The sequence below is a fragment of the Euleptes europaea genome, chromosome 4, assembly GCF_029931775.1.
Source record: "Euleptes europaea isolate rEulEur1 chromosome 4, rEulEur1.hap1, whole genome shotgun sequence".
Classification (NCBI taxonomy): Eukaryota; Metazoa; Chordata; class Lepidosauria; order Squamata; family Sphaerodactylidae; genus Euleptes; species Euleptes europaea.
Genome location: NC_079315.1, coordinates 39,288,748 through 39,303,137, shown reverse-complemented (window position 1 = coordinate 39,303,137; position 14,390 = coordinate 39,288,748). Strand labels below are relative to the sequence as shown.

The 14,390-nt window shown below is 40.5% G+C and overlaps 1 protein-coding gene across 1 annotated transcript in view; it reads left to right on the top strand.

Moving 5' to 3' along the window:
- The window catches only part of CCDC171 (coiled-coil domain containing 171), a 160,352-nt gene that overhangs the window by 128,640 nt on the left and 17,322 nt on the right, over positions 1-14,390 (top strand). Inside the window, exons 19-20 of the mRNA XM_056847984.1 lie at positions 6,622-6,767; positions 12,394-12,448. Of these exons, the coding sequence (XP_056703962.1) occupies positions 6,622-6,767; positions 12,394-12,448 (201 nt within the window). The remainder of the gene's footprint in view (positions 1-6,621; positions 6,768-12,393; positions 12,449-14,390) is intronic.

Below are 14,390 nucleotides of genomic sequence, written 5' to 3'. Positions count from 1 at the left end.
GAGTGCTGTTTTTATTTGCTTAGTTTTTCCTTGATTACTTGTTGTGAGCTTGTGTGTGTGTTGTGTGTGTGTGTGTAAAGTGCCGTCAAGTCGCAGCCGACTTATGGCGACCCCTTTTGGGGTTTTCATGGCAAGAGACTAACAGAGGTGGTTTGCCAGTGCCTTCCTCTGCACAGCAACCCTGGTATTCCTTGGTGGTCCCCCATCCAAATGCTAACCAGGGATGACCCTGCTTAGCTTCTGAGATCTGACGAGATCAGGCTAGCCTGGGCTATCCAAGTCAGGGCAGGTTAAGTGTGTGTGTGTGTTAAGTGCCATCAAGTCGCTTCCAACTCATGGCAACCCTATGAATCAACGTCCTCCAAAATGTCCTATCTTTGACAGCCTTGCCCAGGTCTTGCAAATTGAGGGCTGTGACTTCCTTTATTGAGTCAATCGATCTCTTTTTGAGTCTTCCGCTTTTCCTGCTGCCCTCCACGTTTCCTAGCAGGACTGTCTTCCAGTGACTCTTGTCTTCTCATAATGTGACCAAAATGCAATAGCCTCAGTTTAGTCATTTTAGCTTCTAGGGTTAGTTCAGGCTTGATTTGATCTATAACCCACTGATTTGTTTTTTTGGCAGTCCATGGTATCCGTAACACTCTCCTCCAACGCCACATTTCAAAGGAGTCTACTTTCTTCCTGTCAGCTTTCTTCATCGTCCAGCTTTCACACCCATACATAGTAATAGGGAATACAATAGTATGAATTAATCTAATCTTGGTGGCCAGTTACACATCCTTACACTTCAGAATCTTTTCTAGCTCCTTCATGGCTGCCCTTCCCAATCTCCTTCTGAATTCTTGGCTGCAGTCTCCCTTTTGGTTGATGATGGAGCCAAGGAATAGAAAGTCTTCAACAATTTCAATTTTCTTATTGTCACTCTTAAAGTTGTGTAATTCTCCTGTAGTCATTACTTTTGTCTTCTTGATGTTCAGCTGTAGTCCTGTTTTGGCACTTTCTCTTTTAACTTTCAGCAGTAGTCATTTCAAGTCTTCGCTATTTTCTACCAGTAATGTGGTATCATCGGCATATCTCAAATTGTTAATGTTCCTCCAATTTTCACTCCACCTTCATCTAAATCTAATCCAACTTTCCTAATTATATGTTCTGCACATAGATTGAAAAAGTAGGGAGATAAAATACATCCTTGTCTAATACCTTTGCCAATTGGAAACCATTCTGTTTCTCCATATTCTGTTCTAACTGTGGCCTCTTGTCCAGAGTACAGGTTGCACATCAAAACGATCAGATGTAGTGGCACATCCATTTCCTTTAAAACCAGCCATAGCTTTTCATGATCTACATAGTCAAAAGCTTTGCTGTAATCTATGAAACACAAGCTGATTTTCTTCTGAAATTCTCTCGTATGCTCCAATATCCATTCATTCATTCATTCATTAACCTTTAATAGGCATAGTTCAAAAGACATCTCATACAGATTCTCACAATCAAAATCAAATCACACCAACCCAAGATAAACAGCCAGGGCCCCTGTCAGGCTCAGAAATATACAAAATATATAAAATACAAATAAATATAGAATATATAAAAATACCACATTATAGAAATTAAACAAAAGTTAAAATGATCTGCCTATCCAGTTGGACAGTAATACAATAAAAAATAATAATCATAATCATTGACCATTCACTAGATAAAGCCGCAATCACAACCACAACTTAAAATATTAGACAGGCTTCATGGATCGACGTCTCAATAAAGTTACCAAAATTTTTGCAACCGAAGCAGTTGTTTCAGGCTTAGCATCAGACAATAGAACAAATAACATTTGGCTTTTATTATTGACTATTTCGGTACAAGCAGATCTAACAGACAGTCATTACGAGGGCCCTCACCCAGGCCGCATTCCAATATAATATGCATAAGCAAATCTGGAGATCATGAACCGCAGGGGCGGAGTCTCTCCTGATACGGAATGTGACTGAATCTACCAAGTAAGACCTTCGATAGAAAAGCATTCATACGAGCTAAGAAAAAAAGCTCTTCTTTGGTCTGGATCAACTAAATTACAAAAATAATGAGCCATAAGCTAGCTAGAAATGCCAAAAAAAGCAGGTGAACATAGTAGGAAAAAGGATTTACCGCTCATGATCCAGGCGCCTTTGCTTGATTACTCGAAAGGAGGATCTTTCATCAGAAAGTAATAAAGAGTCAAAATCAATTCCAATGCAGGCCAACCTCTGAAGAATAGCTTGGGACCATTGCGAGCTATAAGGATCACTTTTCAAATAAGTTAGAAGACTGTCAGGTACTGATCTAAAGTGGATTTTAATCCAATATTTAAAAGTGGCAATCCAAGCCTTAGTATTAATACAGATTTGACCTAACTCTGCACAAGTAGCTAGGTAGGAAATACATTTAGGGGCTCCTAGAATTCATCTTAGAAAAGAGGCTTGAATGCTCTCAGTAGTCTAATTGAGAGTTTTAATCCAAATAGGACAACTGTAGTTACGGCAGCACTTTGGCATTAAAAATTTTGATTGCCACCGGAACATATTGATTACCTTTAATAAAGAAGAACTGTGATATCTGAGCAGCTGAATGTTTGGCCAAATTTATTGCACAAGATCAATGAGAGTTCCAACTTAGATTATGCTGAAACGTAACACCTAGATACTTGAAAGTTTTAACCTGTTCAATTTCTATACCTCCAACAGATTATTTCTGTGTGCACCAACTTTTAGAAAAAAACATTACTTTAGTTTTGGCATAATTAATTGCTAGCTTATTTTCTTGACAGTATTGATAAAATGATGTAAGATATCTTTGCAGGCCGACCCTGGTAATCAAAAGCGATGCAGTATCATCCACGTACAATAATAAAGGAGATGGACAACAAGCAAGCTTTGGGGGGGTGGCCATCAGTGGAACCTAATCTGTCCGCCAAATAATTCAGGAACAAATTAAAAAGTTGGGGAGCAAGGATACACCTTGTTTAACACCAATTGTTATAGGAATCCTATCGGTTAAATAACCTTTAGACGAATATCGAATTTGGCATGATGTAGCAACAGGAAGTTTCCTCAGAAGAAACAAAAGTCTTGGCTCCATACCGAGTCTAAATAGTTTACTTCATAGCATATCTCGATCAATCTTACCAAAGGCACTTTTTAGATCTATAAAAGCCACATACAGCTTTTTCCTACCAGTATTAATATATTTATCTTCCAAGAAGGTAAAAGTCAGACAATGACCTACAATTGATTTGCCCTGTGAAAACACAATTTGCTCCGGCCCAATAATATTATGACTTTGAATCCGTTCAGTCAACCGGAGCTCAAGATGTTTAGCATAGAGCTTACCAACTATAGAAAGTAAACTAATTGGCCTAAAATTATTTGGATTAATAAGGTTGCCGTTTTTATAGATTGGAATAATGATAGAATTTAACCAAAAATTTGGAAGAATCCCATATAGATCTAATAACAAAAACAGGTTGGCTAAGGGAAGAGCCCACCATTTTATACTGTTTTTAATAATTCCGCCGGGATGGCATCAGGGCCAGGAGCAGTATCCAACGTATATTTGTAATATGATCTCTAGTGCCTCTTCCTTTTCTGAATCCAGCTTGAACATCAGGCATTTCTCATTCCATATATGGCAACAGCCTTTGCTGTAAGATTTTGAGCATCACTTTACTTGCGTGAGAAATTAATGCAATGGTTCGATAGTTGCAGCAATCTTTGACATCTCCTTTCTTGGGAATTGAAATGTAAATGGATCGTGAGCTTGTACATCACATAAAGTGGATCTTGAGCTTGTACATCATGTAAAATCCTCACAAAGTTTCCTGCTGAGACCTCCCTTCCAGCTGCCTATTCAGCCACAGCACTAGAGGTGCCAGGTCCTCACTGGCCATCAGTGGGGGATGGGGGGGTAGGGTTGCCAGATCCAGGTTGGAAAACTCATGGAGATTTGGGAATGAAGCCTAGGGAGGACAGGGACCTCAGTGGGGTACAATGCCATAGAAAAAATATTTATTAGTTGCCTTTTTAACTAACAGTAACTCGAGATTTACAATGTAAACAATAACAAAACACAATATTTTTGTAGCTATTTTTCTTAACTGAGGGGCAGGGGGGTAGGTGTTACCTACAGGTTAGGTTCTGGGAAGTTACCTTCATCTATTATAGTAGATGGGAAAGGCAACATATAAATATTTAAATAAACGGAGGCATTGAGTGATAATATTGTGATGTGTTCTTTGGTGGCAGTAATGGATTAAAGGTTAAGGGCCACTATACTGCATGGAGCAGTACTGTCTAATCTGTAGATTAGAAGAAGAGTTGGTTGCCAACTTTCTCTACCACTTAAGGAAGAATCAAACCGGCTTACAATCACCTTCCCTTCCCCTCCTCACAACAGACACCCTGTGAAGTAGGTGGGGCTGAGAAAGTTTGGCCTCATGTGAAGGAGCGGGGAAACAAATCCAGTTCACTAGATTAGCCTCCGGCACTCATGTGGAGGAGTAGGGAATCAAACCTGGTTCTCCAGATCAGATTAGAAACATGTGTGTGCTTTTTCTGTTTTGAAAGACCTCCCTCAGCAAAGAAGTAATTATGTTTCTCCTAGCTTTATTTTTAAAATTGTAATGGAAAAAAGAATTGTTGAGACTATAGGGTTCCCCTCCTCCGATAAATCTGCTAAATTCATTGAACTAAATCTTGCAAATACAGAGATGTCCTCTTGATAAAGAGAATTTTAAAAATAAGTAGCATAAGATATACAATAATGTCCTTGCTGTGGAGAGCAGTATTTCCATTAGTTGTATGCTTAGCTGGCTCCGAACATGGCATCCTATGCATTTTAATAGTAAATAAAATGTAGCAACAGGAAGTTTTGTTTTCACCTTGCCAAATCTTTTCAGCTTTCATTTTTCTGGGGTACACCCCAAACTCCCTCACTAATCCCAGAAGTCTAAAAATCAGTAAGAGCGTCCTGTCAATCATCGTATAGACAGCTATTTAAAAGAAATGACATAGGCAAGAATTTCAAAGCTAATTCTAGTGTGCAATGTATGTTTTATAGTTCTTGTTTTCATGAATTTGCAAATATGGCACCCTCCCAAATGCATGTCTGTTTCTTTCAAAACCAAAGTGACAAATGACCTTCTGTTCTACAGGTGTTAATGTAATCTGAGGTTGTGTGGTATGAATCCCTTGGGCTTCCATTGCACTATTGAGTTTCCATTGACATTGGCTAAGTGTGGCCTCTCAACCCTTCCCAAATTCCTCTGGTGCTTGATGTTTTCAGTCATCAGATGGATGCTGTTAGAAATGTGTTCAGAGTGTTATGTATATAGTTAAAATTCCTGGCTGCATTGTGAAGGCTATAGCTTCTTAATTTGTCAAAGTAGCATATAGGAATTTTGTTCTGAAACAGCCCAGTTTAAATCCTTTTGCAATAAACATAGCAACCAAATGTAAACTCTTTTTAAAAGGCATGCTTTTAAAATTCGTTTTTTATGTAACAAAGTCTAAATACATGCAAGTGTAAACAAAAATGCAGAAACAGTATATTACCAAAAATCTAATATAGTGCTGGCACTCTGCTAGTCCATAACATTTGTAAGATCTTTCCTCAATGGGGAAGGACAGCGGAAGAGGAACACTCAAATTGTGAATTAAAAATTGCTCTCAGCAAGTTGACATCCTTTGAAAATATTACCTTACAAGAAAAAAAGAAGGCAGTATGTAGGCCTTGATTGTAGTTTCCATATGAATGAGTGCTCTGTACTAGAGTGTCAGATTAGGACTTGGAAGACGCTGATTTGAATCCCCACTGCCATGGAAGCTTGCTGGGTGACTTTGGACCAGTCCCATATACTCAGCCTAACCTACCTCACAGATTGTTGAGAGGGTAAAACGGAGGAGAGGAGAACAATGTAAGCCTCTTTGGGTCTCCATGGGAAGAAAGGAGAGGTATAAATGAAGTAAGTAAATAATTGTTGATCTTTTGAGAATTGTATATATTCTATCAATCTGAACTCATTTTTTATTGGAAACATTTATGTGGAAGAGAACCCAGGGAAACCTTCAAGGGTCAGAAACCAGGCAATATATTTTGGAAATCACAAAATCCATATGATGCTCTGAAGTACATTATGTTAGCATGGTAGCAGTAATTGGCAGCACATTGAACACCAATTATACAGCATATTAGAAGAACTGTAGGGATGTTTCTCTTCTGTTTATATTAGTTTTAGCTCTGTCCCTTCTTAGCCGTATTGCTCAGTGCCAGTAATTTCATATACTTTTCTTTCAAAATATACTTTATTGAGATCATTTTCACTTTTAAAATGGATATTGTCATGAAATCGTAGAATAATTTTGATATTCACCACTTGTAACATCTTTGATTATTCTGGACTGAGGATGGGATTGTTTGCTATATAATTCACTGGATGTTTGAACAGGTAAATAGGAACTATTTTTTTTAGAAAATAGCCTCAATCTATTTCACAGTCCGTCTGCACTCCTCTTTGTTTAATAGCCTATGGCATAAATTGAAGTTAATTATCAGGGCTGACAAGTAACTCTGTTTTCTGTCTGCTCTCAGAGTCTCTCCGAGGCAAAGATGGAGCTGAGAAGAAAAGATCAATCTCTGCGTCAGCTCAATAGACATCTTACCCAGCTGGAGCAGGACAAGCGTCGACTGGAAGAGAGCATCCGCGATGCAGAGAGTGCCCTCCGCATGGCAGCAAAGTGAGCACTGGGGCCTTGGGGAGATCACTTGAAACAGACAAAAGATCAATTCTTACTTTCATGCAAAGGGTTTTAGGCCTGGATAATGCAGCCCTGGAAAACAAAAGTACAGCTGCCTTTCTTTGAAATTTACTGCAAGATCCTCTTGAAGAACAAAACTTAGTTCAACATACTAATGGACCATTTCAGTCATTTAGGAAAGGGGCTGTTGTAACACAAATTTATGTTCCTACTGTACTGTGATTGAGCCATCCCCCCCCCCACCTTAACTAGTAGTATGCAGCTGTTCTAGCGAAAGAGCAAAGGGTATGATAGAAAGCAGATGCTGGACCAGAGAGCATATGACAATCGGTGTACCAAATCTTCAAGAGCTGGGAAGCAAAGTGCACACAGCATTTGCACCTATCAATCACAACAACGATGCACAAGCATGGTCATCTGTGGAACCAGTACTCAAGATGTCATAAGGAGCAACAACAAAAAAGAGTCAACATTGCATATTCTTGCAGCAGCAAGAGGTTTCTGATGTTCGTTTACTTAGATTATGCACTAACACACACTCAAAACATCCTTCCCACACCAATCTTGGTGGCAAAACCCCCCAACTCTTCCACCCTGTTGCAGAATAACATATATACACAAGAGATGTGTTCACAAAACCTTTTACACAGAACAAAGCAAACACCGACACTTGCTTTTGTTCAGATAAAACAGCCTATTCACCCCTCCTCAAGGAATAGATCTCTTGATCAGACACCCTAATGCCTTTATGACTCAATGTACATGGGGCAGGAAGGCAGAAGAGGATTTTTAAGATGTAGTGCCTGGTGGGGTGAAGTCATCACTGCCTTATACTCATAAGCAGAAGCATAACATAGGAGGATATATAAGCAAATAACAGCAGTCAGCACCAGTTGACAGAGAACCAGAGGATGCTGATGCTGGCAAGGGATAAGTGCAGTCTGTTTATTGCATTTTCTCCTGCTTCTTCCTCCAAGTATCTCATGGAACCATACATGCAGTCATACACCCTCTAAAAAGGTAAAGGTCTCCTGTGCAAGCACCGGGTCATTCCTGACCCATGGGGTGACATCACATCCCGACGTTTTCTAGGCAGACTTTGTTTATGGGGTGGTTTGCCAGGGCCTTCCCCAGTCATCTTCCCTTTACCCCCAGCAAGCTGGGTACTCATTTGACCGACCTCAGAAGGATAGAAGGCTGAGTCAACCTTGAGCCGGCTACCTGAAACCAACGTCCGTCAGGATCGAACTCAGGTCATGAGCAGAGCTTGGACTGCAGTACTGCAGCTTACCTCTCTTCACCACACCCTCTTACCCCCAGTTTATCTCCAAAGAAGCCCTGTAATGTGGGCTGGGGGCCGTAGTGACTGGCCTAAGGGTACCAAGTAAGAGTTCTTAGAGACTGTTCTTTGAGTATCATTCTAAGGCTGGGGAGAAACAGGTTTTAATCTCACACTGTTCAGTTACACTCACTGGATGGCCTTGGACTGATTGCTTTCTCTCAGCCTATCTTACATCTTAGGTCTGTGATGAGGATAATGTGGACGACTAGGAGAATGACATAGAGTGACATAGAGTGCTCTTGGTGAATGGGTAGGATGAAAATTGTAATGTAGTGATAGTGGAGTACAGGACATTGTACAGATTATATCTGCCATTTTAGAGAGTTTGCCAGTGTAGCAGTATACCCTGTATCCATATTAAGTTCCTTCGAACCACAGGTGTAAACTATGGGGGGGCTGAGGGCTCGAGCTCCCCCCCAAGCAACCAGTGCCCACATGAAGGGCTCAGTTACAATGGCAGCTGAAGCACAGTCGTATCTTCCTGATGTATCATATTACAATTTCCATGATTCTTTGGGGCTTTGTTCCTGTTTGCTAGTATGTATTTGTGTGTTTATTAAAAATTTATACATTGCCTTAAAAGACCTGTTCTTATGGATCAAACAAAGGATCTTACCACTGCAGGTTTGTTCTCACCCACAGTAATGCAGGTTTGGTGAGGAGTTATATCTTCAAATCAGTGGCACAGCCGTGGGCACCCACATGGCTTCACAGTATGCCAATATTTTCCTGGTGGGTCTAGAACAGCATTTTCTGAACTTCTACCCATTGGCACCTCTTCTTTACTTGAGATTAATTGATGACATTTTCTTTGTCTGGATTCATGGCAAAGAAGCTTTCAAAAGATTTCACTAGGCTTTCGACAACTTCCACCCCACAATCAATCTAACTATGACTTTCTCTGAACAAAAAATGAGCTTCCTGGACACCACAGTACAGATACACAAAGGACACACAGGCACCACATTATACTGGAAACCAACTGATCAGCAAACATATCTACATGCCTCCAGGTACCACCTCAACCATATCAAACAGTCCATTGTAGCCAAGCCCTATGCTATAGTCGCATCTTCTCCAATCCCTGAGACAGAGATACTTGAAGGAGCTACAGTGAGCATTTTTGCAACTACAATATCCTGCTGATATGGTAAAAAACATTATTGGAAAGGCCAGAAAGATACCCAGGCACAGCTTGCTACAAGACAAACCAAAGAAAATGACAATAGAAAACCTCTGGTGGTCACGTACAGCTCACAACTCAAGCCAGTCCAACGTATTATTAGTGACCTACAAACAATTCTGGATTGTGACACTGCCCTCTTCAGAGAAGAGAGCTTCTAATGTGAAGCAAAAGCCAGGGCAACAATACCAAGATACTTCTAAAAGAACCTATGAATGGCTTTCTCATGATGTGGCAATGGAAAAAGCTTATTGTGACATCTGTTGCTTAGCAGCAAATGACATGAATGTTCCTCTTCCTAACACATCAAGAGACAAACTGGAAGAAGGCACGGTTTAGATTTCAGACCCATCAGAATTCTAACTTGCACCATGCAGCTGCCCAAGCTATAGCCTCTGTTAAAGCAGAGCAAGTTTTCAGAAGGCCAGCAAAAGCAAATGTGAAATGCTAGAAAGGCACTGCTGATAGTTTTAGCATCAGTAAGGTACCTTGCCTGTCAGGGCATTGCAGCCATGACGAGGAACAGCTCTTGCTGCTACGTGCCACAGCTGAAATCATGGTTGAATCGTACAAACTACAAATGGAATTCACCTATCATTGAGAATGAAATGCTTGAGATCATGGCTCTCAATGTTCTACGTAAACCACTGAGATTAAAGCAGCTGTTTATTATGATGTAATTGTTGATGAGTCCACAGATATCACCACACAAGAACAGGTTTCATTTTGCTTCTGCATTCCTACAGAGGATATGTTTGTGGAGGAATTCTTTTTTGGATTTTATGAAACTGAATCCACCACTGTTAAAACTGTCTTTTCTATTTTGAAAGATGTACTCAGTCACTTTGATCTTTCTCTTGACAGATGTGATGGCCAATGCTATGATGGAGCATCGAATGTTGCTGGACATCTTAGTGGAGTACAGGCTCACCAAAACGTCTTGCTTTGTTTAAACACTTTCAGCAGGCAGAGAACATAAATCTGAGACACTTGCCCCACTAGGTGGACTGTGAAAGCAGCTTCTTTACTGTCAGTGACTTCAAATTATAGGGTTCAGTTCTTTGAGCATGTATTATAAGAAAAGAACATAAGAAAAGCCATGCTGGATGAGACCAAGGCCCATCAAGTCCAGCAGTCTGTTCACACAGTGGCCAGCCAGATGCCTCTAGGAAGCCTACAGATAAGGCGACTGCAGTCGCATCCTTCCTGTGTTCCACAGCACCTAATTTAATACGTATGCTCCTCTGGTACCAAAATGACTGGTATTCATTTTGACTAGTAGCCATGGATAGCCCTGTTCTCCATGAACATGTCCACTCCCCTCTTAAAGCCTTCCAAGCTGGCAGCCATCACCACATCCTGGGGCAGGGAGTTCCACAATTTAACTATGTGTTGTGTGAAGAAATACTTCCTTTTATCTGTTTTGAATCTCTGACCCTTCAGCTTCAGCAGGTGACCTTGCATTCTGTCATTATCTCTCCATACCATGCATAATTTTATATACCTCTATCATGTCTCCCCTTAACCATCTTCTTTTCAAGCTAAACAGCCCTCAGCATTTTAACCACTCCTCATAGGGCAGTTGCTCTAGTCCCCTGATCATTTTGGTTGCTTTTTTTGCACCTTCTCCAGCTCTTCAATATCCTTTTTTAGGTGTGGTGACCAGAAGTATACACTGTATTCTAGGTGTGGTCTCACCATAGATTTGTAGAAAGGCAGTATGATAGCCGCAGTTTTATTCTCTTATTCCTTGTCTAATTATGGCCAGCATGGAATCTTCTGAGGAGAGAGGAGATCCTTGGGCAAAAGCAGATGCATATGCACAAAGCTTGTTAAGATTTGCTACTTCATGCTACAGTTACTGCTGCTTATGTTTGGTTGTTTGGACACATTAAACACAGCTCTTCAAAAAGGTAATCTACAGTTCCATCAAGCAGAGCTTCTTCTTGCTTCTGCAAAGGACAGTGCAAAGCAACTGCAGAACAACTTTGAACAGTTCTGGTCACAGACAGTCATGACAGCAAAATACTTAGATTGAGAGAGTCCTACTGTTCCTACGTGCAGAAAGCCTGCATGATGTGTTGATGCCGGGTGTGATCCTCACCAGTTTCAATTTCCTAGGGATTTCTACAGGAAAATCTTTTATGAAGTCATTGATAATATCTACAGCAGTTTACACAATCACTTTTCTTCAGATGTGTCACAAAATTGAAAAGTTTGCCATAGGAGAGGATGATAGTACATACATCTTAAACTTTTACAAAGCTGACTTGGATGCTGCCCCGACTACAGCTTCTTTGGGATATGTATTTGGATATTAAAAGGGAGAATATTTAATTGTACTGTAATTTTAAAAATGTAAATAAAGAAAAAGTTTGCATTGTTAATTAAAAGTTTTTATGCCAATAAAGGTCTGATTTGATTTGATTTGAATTAAAAGTTAAAGTTGTCTTTTAGCTGTCTGATAACATCATGGGAGGAGGTGATAGGTGAACTGTGCTTGGAGTGACACAATGTTCAGAGGAGCTGGAGAGAATGAACATACCTCCATGACTGCCACATGGCTGTCTTACTCACTCTGAGCTTTGTTGAGATAATTAAGGGTTCCTCACTGACTTTTTTCTTTTGCCAGTTTGGCATTTTTGCATGCATAAGGTGTTTGTTCATGGAGTAATGTCACATTTACATTTTCTGCTTCCAGCATTTCTGGTTCCTGTAGGTGCCTGATCAAAACTATCCTCTGCCGCATCCAAAGTATTCTGAAAAAAAGGCACAGCATTTCGTTAACAAGTACCGTAATGGCTCGACACCTATGTCACATTGTCCAGCATGGCATCCTAGATGGAGCTAATATCCACCAGTATTAATCAGCTATTTACAACAAAAATACCATATGCTTGACCTTCAGTCAAGAGGGTGGAATGCTGCCTGTGGCAGTCTCTTTATAGTTTATCTAAGCTATCTATTTTATGTTTGCACTGAGGTGATTCAAAGATGACAAATCTCAGGGCATTTAGTAATGCTCATTCTAATAATTTGTGTGATGATTTTAAACACACCTTCTACCTTCCTTTTAACAGAGAAAAAGAATTAATTGCTACTCATATGAAATCAGTGGAAAGCACTCTTCAGAATGTAAGTAACATACTCAGTTCTCCCTCATCATATTTGCTATCTTAGGAATTGTGTTTTAGAATATTCTTTTCTTTCGAGAATGAAGTTAAAAGAGAACCAGTGTGGCTTATATTTAGAATGAGAGACCCAGGTTCAAATCCCCTTCTTGCTATGGAAGCTGGCTCCATGACCTTGGGCTAGTCACACACTCTCTGACGAACCTACCTCACAGGGTACTTGTAACAATAAAATAGAGGAGAGGAGAATGATTTAAGCTGCTTTGGGTCCCCATTGGGGAGAAAGCTGGGGTATAAACAAAGTACATAAAACAATAAAAATGACTATTGTCTTATCCATAATGAGTTGGACCTAAAGGTATTGTTCTGCTGGTGTGATGGCACTTCCACCAATACAATAGCACTTCTGTTGATGTGGGAGGGGTGACAGTTTTTTCAATTCTACTATATCTCTACAGATCCCCACTGTACTCTCTTAAATCCCAAGGAGTAGAATTTGAGGGGGCTTAGTGGGCGGCAGCCAGGGGAGGAGAGTGGAAATGGGGAAGTTACTTTTTTGGCTTTACTCTGCTGGCTGTGTTTTATGCCTAGTCTGATATTAATATTAAATATGCTATCAAAATATTGTAATTTTTGATTTCTGAAATTCTATAATTGGAATCGCTCAAATATTTGAATATGAACAGATGGCAATGTTCATCTATAAGGAACATCCTTTTAATGCTACCTTGAATTAAGCCTTTGCTAAGGTTTTTAAAAAAGAAATGACTTTTTTTTTCATTTGATAACAAGGTCATACATATCAAGATATAAGAATAGGTGTGTTCACTAATCTCAGAGGACTAATTCACAGACGTGAAGCAGTTGCACATTTTCTCACATGATTTTTGTTACCAGACAGCAATCACATCTTTTTAATTGCCCTCCTCCAAACCATGTGAGGAAACATCAGTAACATCGAAGTTCCCAAACCAGAGCTGCTTGCTTCTGTTCCCTTTGTCACTGTGACATTCTCAAAACTGAGCATAGGATAAAAATTTGGACCATGGGACAATCCATTAGAGCAGGGGTGTCAAACATCAGGCCTGCGGGCCGGATCTGGCCCTTGAGCTAGCCAAGGCAGAGATAAACAAATATCTTCTTTCTGAAGAATATTACTCAGGAATCTATGAGTTTCTTAGCCCCTTTCACCTTCATGGGCAGCTGCTGCTGCTTTGCTCCATCTGGCCATTAGATGTTGCTCGCTGGGTCTTTGGGGGCAGGGGCGGCTGTTGCTGTACTGCCTTCTGGCCAGCACTCAAGCGCCTGGCTTGCCTTGCTGGGGTGGGTTTGATTTTCGCACCATGCTAGACATGGAAGGCAAGAGCACCTGCTGCCGGGCTTTGTCTTTGGCACCGTGGTTTTCCACCACCTCAACGCCGATTTGGACGCTGTATGTAAGCCACCCTTTCTACTGTTGGGGTTGGGGCCCAATTGTATGAGGAGTGAGTTTGCCTTCCCTGGAAAGTGGAGGTTTGGACTGTGCTGTGTTTATGTCTCTCTCTTCCCCCAGATATGCAGAAAGTGGAGAACTTGTACTTACCACGCAGAGTCCTTCCTGTTTTAATTGTTTTTGGGCTTAGTTACCATACATCAACAAATAACACACACAAATAACAACAAATAACACATACCCCCCAAGCAAATGCAAAACAAGATTTTTTGGAAGGAAGTCCCCACTTGCTCTACAGGCAGAGCTAAACTAATTAGACAATTAGTATTTTTGTGGGGGAGGGGGAGAAGCAGAAACCCAGTTCTCTGAAGGCAAAAGAATCCAGGAGAAGGACTCATTAAGATGGGAGGGAACCTGCTCTAGCAAAAGACCCCAAGCTGCAAAGGGGTCAGAACCAGTATGAGTTACTATTAAAAGTGTCTGACTAGGACAGACTCATCATCATTTTACTTGC